The 12,089-nt window shown below is 40.3% G+C and overlaps 1 protein-coding gene across 1 annotated transcript in view; it reads right to left on the bottom strand.

Annotated features, from left to right (window-relative positions):
* Positions 1–12,089, bottom strand: part of FBN1 (fibrillin 1) — a 240,448-nt gene that overhangs the window by 12,652 nt on the left and 215,707 nt on the right. Inside the window, exons 56-62 of the mRNA XM_023227212.3 lie at positions 9,689–9,820; positions 7,343–7,468; positions 6,564–6,770; positions 4,721–4,846; positions 4,343–4,465; positions 925–1,041; positions 532–660 (exon numbers count right to left, since the gene is read on the bottom strand). Coding sequence (XP_023082980.2) covers positions 532–660; positions 925–1,041; positions 4,343–4,465; positions 4,721–4,846; positions 6,564–6,770; positions 7,343–7,468; positions 9,689–9,820 — 960 coding nt within the window. The remainder of the gene's footprint in view (positions 1–531; positions 661–924; positions 1,042–4,342; positions 4,466–4,720; positions 4,847–6,563; positions 6,771–7,342; positions 7,469–9,688; positions 9,821–12,089) is intronic.

Genomic DNA, 12,089 nt, shown 5'->3' with positions numbered 1-12,089 from the left:
GCTCTCTGGGACAGCTCTGTAAGTTATAAGTTATTTGTGTTTGCTGGTTTTTTTTTTTTTTTTTTTTTTTGGTGCCACAATTAGAAACCAAAATGTGTCAAAGCCACAATCAACTGCTAAAAATTTATCATTTAAACTTTTGATTAAACGTCATCAGAAGAGCTATTCCTCATATGTTTAGTCCACATGGGAGAAATCCCTTTATGGCTCTGGACCCAGTGACCAGAAAATTAATGAATCAAAGTCAAGAGTCTGCCTATTTTTCTTGACTGAGTTATTCCCTATTAGGTTAAATTAAAAACGGAGCAGAAAAGGTCTTGAAATACTTAGGAAAGGCATGTGTGTTAGACACAAGCATGAGACAAAACATGAATCTCTAAGATACAGGACCTGTGCACACTGTTTTAGCTGGGTGCCCCCCTGGGCTCAGATCTGCTATCTCACAGAGGCTGATGATGAAGGTGCCGATAGCCACGCTTGCCACCACCACAAGGATTTACCAGCTGGATCGCAGCTGAGGTCTCCACCCACCTTCGCAGCTGGAGCCGGTTTGATCAAGTGAGAATCCCCGCTGGCATTCACAGGTGAAGCTTCCAGGAGTGTTCTGGCAAATGCCCTTAGACCCGCACAGATTGATGTCAGAGGTGCATTCATTGTTATCTATGAGAAGCAGTGGGGGCAAAGACGGGTTAAAATTCCCCAAAACTCTCTTTGTGTCGTTTAAAAGAAAGTTAGAAGGATGACTCAGAAAAGACCAAATAAAGCCAACAACTCTTCACATACATGTACAGGTGTGCTCACACATACACACACTCATATATTTCTTCCAGCTTTTGTTTTCTTATCCCAACAGCAGAGGAAATAGAAAATAATCCCTTAAAAGAATCGCTACATTCCAAGTAGGATTTTTCCTCTCCTACTCACCAATGCAGGCCGTATGGTGTTGGGTAAATCCGGGAGGACATTTGCATGTGAAGCCGCCAATGGTGTTAACACACAGGAACTGGCAGTTGTGTTGCTTGGTTGCACACTCATCAAGATCTATCACAAAATGCAAGATAGGCATTTGAGTCAAGTCAACAAAACAGGATCAGGGAAGCCGCCCCTATGAAGCAGCTCCAAGTTTGATTTGGAAGTCTCAAATGACCCTGACTAGAAAGAAGCCACAGCAAAAGGCAAGGAGAGACACGGGGTAAAGATCTGAAAGATAAAACAAGGTATCAATTTAGACCCTCCTCCCCTCAAAAAAATTAGAGAGATCTTTGGGGGATCCAAGAAAACATAATTCTAATAGGAGAAATGCAGGAATTCCTCGACAAAGGAATTTCAAATAAATCATGACATTTTAAACAAATTTTTAAATGAAGTAAAAGATGAATGATTCTGCAAATTTTCCAGAGCATTGAAAAGATCTATTTAAGTTAAAACATAAAGAGAAGGAAGAAGAAGAAATGTTGAAGCTGGAAATTAATTTGCTGGCTTAGTTCTTTTCTGTTCGCTGTTTTTAATCTACTCAAAAGAAGTTGTCAGAAACAAAATCTGATTTCTTTAATTAGGGATTCGTCTTAGGATAAAACAAAATTGAGCAGTCAAGAAGGAAACAAAGCAAAGGAAAAATTCATTTTAATAGCTAAAGGCACTTTAATAAAACTGCCTCCAGGCCGAGCGTGCTGTATTCCCAGCACTTTGGGAGGCCAAGGCAGGCTGATCACTTTGAGCTCAGGAGTTGAAGACCAGCCTGGGCAACATGGCAAAACCTGTCACTAGTAAAAACACAAAAATTAGCTGGGTGTGGTGCTGCGTGCCTGTAATCCCAGCTACCTGGGAGGCAGAGGTTGCAGTGAGCTGAGATCGCGCCACTGCACTCCAGCCTGGGCAACAGAGTGAGACCTCGTCTCAAACACAACAACAAAAATAAAGAAAAACAAAAATCCAAAACTGACAACTGCGTCCAGTGTTTATCCAACATTGTTTCCCACATCTCCATAAAGCCCTCTGCTTTGACCAGGCCTCTTTCCTCAATGCCTCAACTTCTAGTTGCATTCTTAACTCCAGTGTTATTTCAAGATGTCAAGAGATGAAATGTGTTCTAACTTCTAGCTAAATTTTAATGATAATTTAAAAACTGCCACATATTCAGGAAAAACACATTAGTGACTTTATTTTATCACACATTCAACCACTATGCCCTACCATCTGCACAACTGTGTTGGAGCTGCAGATCAGTGCTGGCTTTGCCAGTGACTGCGTTCACTCCACAGGGCCAGCTCCTGGCTACAGTAACACCTGGAGTGGACCTACACTTAGAGACCCTTCCAAGACCTGTCCTAGTTCCGGCTTCTCTTATAATGCAGCCCGTCCTGTGCTCTTTCCACTGCTGAGAGCTTGACTCATATGCACTCTCTGTTCAGCCTTCTCAGAGCCTGTGGACTGGTTTCCCCTGTCTATGGCCCAAGGAGCTTGGCTGGAGCATCATGACACATTTGCTGAAGCTCACCTGTAACAGGTGAGGAAGATGACTCAGTGATTTCTCCTAACACTATTTCATGAGTACAGCACATGAAGAACAGCAGCACTCGCTGCTCTTGCCTCCAAGAACGCCCTTCCTCCTCTTCTCCCCTCTAATCTGCATCCCATCCATCTCTCATTGGAGATGTGCTGCTCCCATACTCCTCCCACAGCGACCCTTCTGGCCTCTTCCTTCTCAGTGTCCATGGTGCAACTAGCTGCACTATTCATTTGATATTTAGTTATACATACCAAGTAAGTGGAAGAATTTGAACCTTATGAGAAAAAATAGGAAAAGGGACAAGTTGTGAGTGGACATGTAAAAATTACAGTTGCTCTTTGCACTCCTAAAGCCATAAACAGAACTTTATTGATGCATTTTCATTTTTCATCTTTTAATTGCTAGAAACTTTTGAGAATTTTCTGCCCCCAGAGGTTAGAAAAAATGCTATAAATTTGTTTTGCTTGTTACAGATAATATATACAATGAGAAATATTTTCCCCTTGAATTTGGTTCTTCATTTATATGAATACATTTATGGCTCTGAGTTATAGCTTCACATTGCCTAGAACTCACAGTGACCCCAGATGTAAAATAAGTTCCACATTTGAGAAGAACAAAGCTATGAGCAACTGTTCATTTAAGATGGTTAGAATGTGTAAGTAGGTCTCTCAACTTCCTCTCCCCAAACTGCAGGATTAGACAGGCTTTGTGCTGCACAGGAGGGCCTCAGGCAGTTGCCCATGATGTCATCCTCTATTACATGTCTCTTAACTCTCCCTTTCAGCAGACACAGGAAAAAGGTCAAGAGCCCAACTTCTTGCTGCTCTCCACTTCTCTCCTCTCCCCTCCTCCAATCTGGATCCTATCCATCTCCGTGGGGATGTGCTGGTACCATCCTCCACCCTTCTAGCCGCTTCTCAGATTCAGTGGTACACACAGCTGCATCATTCATTTGATATTTAGTTATATATACCAAGTAAGTGGAAGAACTTAAGCTTTATGAGAAAAAAATAGGAAAAAAGGATTCCACTCTACCCTTTACCTTCCTTACTTCTGTATGTTTCTATAAATTTCCTTCAAAGTTTCATGGCATGACATGCTATCTCTTGGTCTACCACTTGGTCTACCTTTTCTTCTCCAAATCTCTCATTTCCCAAATTATTGTTAAGTATGACTCACTAGTGCTATTCACTAAATATAACGTTCTTATTGTTGAGGAAGACGTTCACAGGAGTAAATTTACACCAAAAATTTTAACTTCTGCTTGAGAAGGGATTTCTGCCCAGAGCTTTGCTGGTTCTTCATTCTGTGTGATATTTATGTCTCAGGGAAGCTCCTAGAGGGCAGAAATGGACTTTTTCTGCAGAACAAAAATCTGGACACAGCACCTAATTCATTTGGCACCATGTCCTCTAGGATCATGGCACTGATTATTCCGAGGCAGGACCTCCCTGGAAACCTGAACTGTACAGCTATAAAGAATAAATACAAAAACCAGAAAGCAGAGAGGAGGTCACCAATTAAGAATCTGCCCCACTAGAGCCACTGAGAACTGGCCCTGCTATCTCTGAGACTGTCATGGATGGCCGCCATGGATGCCCAGGGGGCATGCAGTGAGGATGGCTGCTCCCACGGGTCCTCCACAGTCTCCCTGGCTTTAGCCTCCCTCCCTCCAGCATAGGAGGTAGGTCCCATGGAGGCATTAACCCCAGGGAAGCACCTCCTGCCTGCAGAGCAGGTCTTTCGGCTTGCCTGTGGAGTCCTTACAGGCAAAGGAATGCAGCCATGTGTCAGGAGCTAGGTGAGAGGCAATGGTCAATTCTACTTTACCTTTGCAGCTCCTTCCATCCTCTTGCAGAATGTAGCCTTTCGGGCATGAACACTGGTAACTCCCTTCTGTGTTTTTGCAGATAAAATTGCAGGGTTTGGGAGCCTGGTTGCACTCGTTCAGATCTATGATCAAAGAAATACAGTGTGACTGTGCATCTAAAAATGATGTCTACATGCTCAATTTCCACAGGGTCTAACAAAGAATTTTAGTTTTGGGGAAAGAAAAGGTAAACTCTGTGTAGACTTTGATGATTGTCCTATGCTTTCCTATGAAACTGCATAGACTTTTTAGAGTTTTAGCTTTGGGTTTTTTTTTTTTTTTTTCCCCATAATCTAAAATTTCCACTTGAGGATAAGCCATCAGAAATAGACACTTACCTACACAGGAAGTCCCGGTTATATCTGGAGTGTACCCAGTTTTACAAATGCAATGATACGATCCTCTGTCATTGACACACTCCCCATTTCGGCAAACATCATGAATAACCTTGCATTCATCGATATCTGTAATTTAACAAATATAAATTAAGATAAGCAATATATCATAAAATTGACAACATTAATATGCAGGGCGTCACTTCAGTGTACATACTAATAAATTGTCTTACTATATTTTGGGCCTAAGAAATTAAACCAGTAAAGATGACAGCATAAATTTAATATGTAACAGTAGCTATATCAAAAGGCAAACAATTAACTTCATTAGACTATAATTGATAAAATAATTCAGCTACAGAAAAACTTTAAAAACCATTGGTCTTCCAAATATATATTTTTCTCTTCTGGGTCCATAGACAGCCAGCGCATCTAGACATATTTGGCTTTTTGTGTCATCTCATGCCATTAAGCTTGCCTCCTGCTGATATCTCATAAATGAATCACAGAAGCAGATCCTTTTGATGAGGAAACCCCATTTCCCCCCTAATATTGCATGCTCAAAATAAGAAGTAAGGTTTCTTTCTTTTTTTTTTTTTTAAACATTATTTTTGTTGTGTTTGTGGTTAATCTTGAAGAAGTTCAAATTACATAATATTGGGGAAATGAGATGAACTTCTGTCCTCTGATGAGGGAGAAAACTAACCAGGGCTCTGAGGTGGATGACAGTGCTGGGTTTTTGCAACCTGCTAAGGAAGGGAGACCCTTACTCACCGCTCTACCACAGAGAGAAAGACTGGGTCAACATGCACTGTTGAGCATTAAAGCCACTGTCCTCCATATCTTGACCCATTTGCTGCCTTACTGCTTGGCGAAGTGCCAATACAAGCACTTTCCACATGGGTTTGCAGCCCTTGACTGCCAAATAACCATTTTATACCAACAGCTGGGTGTATCTGACCTTTACAAGTCTACTCTGAAGTGCAATTTAGCATACTCTTATTGGTCTCTAGAAATGAGTTTTTTTTGACCATCTTATTGCTATATCCTCCAAAGAATCATAAATTTCTTTTTGTCACTCCATCTTATCTTTCTAGGTCTGTGTTGTTTTTTTTTTTTTTAAATCACCTCCAGTTTCGTTATTCTGCCTTCAGCTACATCTTTCCCATATAAACACAAATCCTTCTTAACCTCCTTCTTCCCCTTTCACTTCCAATTCCCTCCCAAGAAGCTCAAAGAAGCTCTCACCTTTTCTCAGTCCTTTTATGAACTAAAAACCAATTGTAGTTACAGTTGATAAACACAGGAATCATATTAGTGACAGGCCTAGAAATCTCTAGAGTTGCCTTAGACACTCTTAACGTTCTCCTCATCCTGCTTCAGTTAAGGAGCTTGTGCTTTTCCAGATGCAATCGTGTTTAGTTGCCAGGATATCAGCATGATTTATACTTCTTTTATGCAATATAGTTTGGCCAGTTTTAGGAGTTCCACCTCCTGGTGGACTGTTTTGGGCCTTTAATAATCATTTATTTCAAAGTTCATCGAAAAACTTAAAAAATTATATTCCGAGTAGCCAATTGACTTATAGTAAACTTCCGCTGAAAAAGTTGAAGGCTTGCTGGAATGCAGAGGGAGAGTCCTCAGCACACACAGCTTAATCAAGTGGATCAAGGCCACTTTGGCAGCATGACCTCAAATGTCTAAAACTCCAAAATGAAGAATTTTTGTTGGCCTCAGCTGTGCAACTCAACCTAGCCACATATTGCAGATTCTGTATTTTCATCTGTTTTTCATACAGAAAACAAACAGATTCCCTGCAAGTATTTTTGGATTATAAATGAAGTACCTGCTCCGTTGGTCATGAATCCTCGGCCATGGGGACAGAGTTTCTTGAAAGCCACAGTTCCTTGGAAAGGGCAGATCTCACAGTGGGGACCCCAGCCTCTCCCTCCATCACAGCAGCATTCAGATTTGGTGACAGGGTTCCTGTTGCTGGAGCCGATCTGACACATGTTTTGTAGCACCTCTGTGAAGCAGTACCCTTCCCGATTGTCTGGAAGGGACATTATATGGCAAAGGGGATGTCAGGAAATTTTAAGAGCAAACAAGGTATTAAAAATTTGGTCAGATATAAAAACCAAAAAAGGATGTAACACTTTACCCTGGGTGAGAAGAAGCAAGAGGGGAAAGCTGGAGACAGCAGTAAAAGAGAAAGGATGACGTCTGAGGGAAACAAATAAGACATTCAGTGAGTAGGCAGAAAGACATTGGCCTAGACAAGCTTATAACTCTCTCTGCTCCCAGAAATACAGGGGAATAGCCATGCTTACAGAGAGAGGGGCAGAGAAACATATGGAAGTGGATCCTGATCACCAAGGGCTTCAAAGGCAGCCAAGAAATTCCAAACAAGTGATTCAGGATCCAATTAGCAAAGGAAGAATTTAGCTGCAGGGTGGTGCTAAGCCCAATGGACAATCACAGTCACTACGGCATCTCTAAAATATGAACATTTTTTATCCTTCCTCAGATTTTGACATTTTCTTGTATTTCAAATAAGAGGTCTGGGTTTCCGGCAGCCCAGTGTGGAGGCTGAGCTTAGGAAAGCATGCTGCCAACTGTACTCACCGAGGCACTCGTCCTGGTTGGGGCTGGCGGTAAACCCGTCGTTACACTCGCAGGTGTAGCTCCCACGGGTGTTGAGGCAGCGCCCATTCTCACAGATCCCTGGCTTCGTCTGACATTCATTCTCATCTGTTTGATTTTATTGAAGGACCAAAAACAAGATGAGTCATCTGACTATTTTATAGAGGACGGAGTTCCTTCCTTGGTTCCTTCCTTCCTCCCTCCCTCCTTCCCTTTGTTCCTTTTTCTTTTTCCTTCCTCCCTTCCCTCCCTCTCACCTTCCTTCCCTCTCTCTCATCTTTCCTTCTTAACTTAGCTTTTGAATCACTAATCTGTTCACATGGCTCAAAATTTAAAAGGCATGAAAGGGACTTCATTCATTCTTAACTGTTTGGTTCCATTGAAGGACTGAAAACAGAAAGAGCCATCTGAATCTTTTATAGGATAGATTTTCTTCCTTCTTTCCTATATAGTTTGTAAATAGCTTATCTCTTCACAGGGTTCAAAATTAAAAAGGTACAAAAGGGGATTCAGCAAAAGTACCCCTTTCATTTCCTATTTCCCAGACATCAAACTCCTCTCCTGAAAAGCAACCAATTCTGGGGCCAATTTCTAATGTATCCTTCCAGAGCTGGATTATGCATATAAAAGCAAATACATACATAATGTACGTATGTGTGTGTGCACTTCTGATCTTTTAAAAGCATAACTGATAGCATTTTATATACTTAAACATAGATGGTGGCATTTTATGCCCACTTACATTTTTCATTTAGTAAAATTTGAATCTTTTCATATTTGGATGCAAAAAGGACTCTCAAAAGGTTATTTCAAGTGAAGGAGGGAAAAATGTGAATATCAGCATATAAAAGAAATATTTTAATACATATTAGAATAATGTCTATAATGGTCAATACTGATCTGGGGCAGTTTGTCTAGATTAATCTTGAGATTAATCTAGATTATATCTTCAATATAGGTTGTGTTTATTGTAATATTTCAACAATATTATTAAGAAATCATAAACTACAATTCAGCTTCCCAGGTTTAAAAAAACATTAAAATATCTAAAGATTCTTAGAATTATCTGATGATTATTTAGAAAGATCAAAAATAATTTGCTGAGGTGCTTCCCTTCCTTTGAGAATAGTTCAGGGTCCCTCAGATGAAGCTCTCACTAGGAAAGACAGAAAGTTGGAAGGTGGCATCCAGAACAGTGTTAAAACGGGTTCAAAACCCCAATGCCCAAGCCACCCCCACACCAATTCAATCAGAGTATCTGAGGTTGGACTCGAGCTTCCCAAGTGATTCCAAAGTGTAGCTGAGGTTGAGAATTACTGATCCAGGAGGATCCAGTGTGTGACAATTAATCTACATATTTTCTTTTTCTGTGCTTTTAGAGTCTGTTCTTTAATTACTGCTTCAATCTGTATTGTACAGAGCAAAAGGGCAATGGAATTCTTAATCTTCTTGAATGACAACATAAAATATATCTTTATAACACCATTTATTTTTAAAAAGAAAGAGAATACATGTGAGAAGGTTTTAATAATTTTCTCCTGTAATTATTATATAAGCAGTGGTCAGGAAACTTTTTGTTGGGGTCAAATAGGAAATATTTTAGGCTTTGTGGGTCATATGGTTTCTGTTGCAACCACTTGGCTCTGCCATTGTGGCATGAAAGTAGCCATGGACAATATGCAAATGAATGGTTATAGCTATGTTTAATAAAACTTTATTTATAAAAACACACAGTGGGCTGGCAGGCTGGAACTGGCCTCTAGGCTCTAGTAGTTTGCCAACTCCTGGTCTAAAGCTGAAGTTCTCAATGTTGGATCCATATTAGAATCAGCTGAGGAGCTTTAAAAAAATATCAGTGCCTGGATGCTACTCTTGACAAGACCAGATTTTCTGGAGGTAGATCCCGACAGTTTTGAGAGATTCCTGATTCAGAGGTACCTGGCATTTGTATTCAATGTCAGGGCACTGGTAGCAAAGTTAAGTCAATAGGGAGGCATTCCAATGTGATGGGGAGAATTGACCCCCAAATCAACAAAAGAGTAAGGAAAGTAAAGGAGGAGAATAGAGAAAAGGCACGCTGTTCAAATCTTGGCAGCAAATGGGTTAAGAAAGTAGAGAAAGGCCAGCTCAGAGGGACAATGACAGTGCTCTTGGAATTCACAAATGATCACGAGGCAAGGGCACCACCATGGAGAGTCTTGACATGAGGTAAGAGAACAAAATGGGTCTCACCAAGAACACAGTGTCACAAGAACTCAGAGCCCAGGTTCCTTCTGTCCACTGTCACTTCTGATGCACTCAAAGCTCCTTCCACAGGGATCCTCTTACCTACACAGCCTTCTCCGTCAGGTCTCCGCTGATACCCGGGTCCACAGATGCACATGTATGTGCCAATGAGGTTCTTGCATTCCATTTGTTTTTCAGTACAGTCATGTTTTCCCTCTTCACACTCATCCTCGTCTGTAAAAAATGTACGATCACAAATTTGTCAAAGAAAATGCATATATCTGCCTTAATTACCTGACTTTTCAACATAAAATTGTTAGTAAGTAACCAATTTTCATCTATGTTATTTCAGTATTGGCTGTATTTCCTTCTGCTGTGCTGAGTATGATCTCTAAAGAATGGAAAGGAATCTTCTAACCACCTTTGAACTTGAAGAAATTGCTCCCTAATCAACTGACAACCTCTTCAAGAACCATGATTCCAATCATGCTTTTTCTCCCTTCCTCTTCCTTTATTTATTTTTATTTTTATTTATTTATGTTTTTGACAGAGTCTCTCTCTGTTGCCCAGGCTGGAGTGCAATGGCCCAATCTCAGCTCACTTCAACCTCTGCCTCCCAGGTTCAAGTGATTCTCATGCCTCAGCCTCCCGAGTATCTGGGATTATACAGGCATGCACCACCATGCCCAGCTAAATTTTGTTGTGTTTTTAGTAGAAACGGGGTTTCACCATGTTGTCCAGGATGGTCTCAAACTCCTGGCCTCAAGTGATCCACCCACCTTGGCCTTCCAAAGTGCTGGGATTACAGGCATGAGCCATCGCGCCTGGCTGTCCCTTTCTTTATGTTTTATACTCCTTTGTTGAGGCATGATTTCTAATTCTTGTTGACTAATTGAACTAAAAGGGCCTCATGTAACTATAATATAATGGATATATCTTAGTATAACAATAATTATAACAGCATTATAATCACAATATATGATAATGCAATAATTATAATAACAGTACTATAACCATAATGGATCATAATAGAGTAACAAACCAAAGCTTACATTATGCAATACATATAATAATAACACAATATATTATAATATGATATTATTATTTTTTTGAGATGGAATCTTACTCCGTCATCCAGACTGGAGTACAGTGGCATGATCTCAGCTCACTGCAACCTTCACCTCCTGGGTTCAAGTGATTCTTCTGCCTCAGCCTCCCGAGGAGCTGAGATTGCAAGAATGAGCCACTATGCCCAGCTAATTTTTGCATTTTTAGTAGAGACAGGGTTTCACTATGTTGGCCAGGCTGGTCTCGAACTCCTGACCTCAGGTGATCCACCCACCTTGGCATCCCGAAGTGCTGGGATTACAGTCATGAGCCACTGCGCCTGGCCAATATGACATTATTTTTATATGATAATATTAATAAACAGGATACAATAGTAGAATGACTATTTTATATACATATATATAAACATGTATTCATTAAAGTATAAAAACCATATATCTATATATGTTTATATATAGAACAAAATGGGTCTCGCCAAGAATACAGTGTCACAAGAACACAAGAGCCCAGGTTATATATATAAACACAGAGCCCAGGTTTATATATAAACATACATATATATGGTTTTTATACTTTAATGAAAAGCCAAACATCTAAAAATATCTTATTCTCTACTGGTTCTTCCCTCCTTCATTTCCTCTTCTGGACTTGGTTGGGCCTTCCTCAGTCTTTACTTTCTGTCCTATTGCACTTCTTTCTTTTTTATCTTTCCCTTTTACATGCTCTGAGCTGAGACATTTGAAATTTATTCTGCATATTATTAGGACTTTGCATTTAGGAAATTTCCCCACCCTTACGCAAAATTATATTTATGCCATCTTGAGAGAACAGGTGTCTGTTCATTTAAGATCTTGGTAGGAGCAAATGAGATCTCTTCAAGAGCAAACTCAATGATTACTGAAGCTTGTGAAATAGAGCCTAGTTCAGTGCTTAGGAAATTGCAGGTGTTCAGGAGGTATTTTAAATGGAGATAGTTTAGCTAAAGTAGATTCCATGTGTTACCTCATTCTTGAAATAGAATATCCTTTGGTGTTCTCAGAGCATTTTGTATATATAACCACCATAGCATTTATTACACTGTATTATGAGAACTTATTTATATCTGTCTCAATCTCTTCATATTGGGTCTTTTGAATGTGGGGAAATGTCTTTTTCTTTATATTCCCACATCTTGTAGAAATACTGGCATGTTGTGAGCATGCAATGCACAGTGAGACGTAACAAAGGATCTGCAGTGCAGTCCTTGACTTGGCTTGATGATGCTTCCAGCTACAATTTAGGGGGAAACGTGGCAGTGACAACCCCCGTATTGTCCATGGACTATTTATATTCCCCAATTCCCAGCCCTCCCCTACTAATGGAAGCTTTGAGGGACATCTCCCCTCACAGATAGAGTTAGAGCTTCCTAGCTTAGATGACCTTGAACACAATGACT

The sequence above is a fragment of the Piliocolobus tephrosceles genome, chromosome 6, assembly GCF_002776525.5.
Source record: "Piliocolobus tephrosceles isolate RC106 chromosome 6, ASM277652v3, whole genome shotgun sequence".
NCBI classification, from domain to species: domain Eukaryota; kingdom Metazoa; phylum Chordata; class Mammalia; order Primates; family Cercopithecidae; genus Piliocolobus; species Piliocolobus tephrosceles.
Note: the sequence above shows the minus strand (reverse complement) of the source record. Positions and strands in the feature narration are given on the sequence as shown.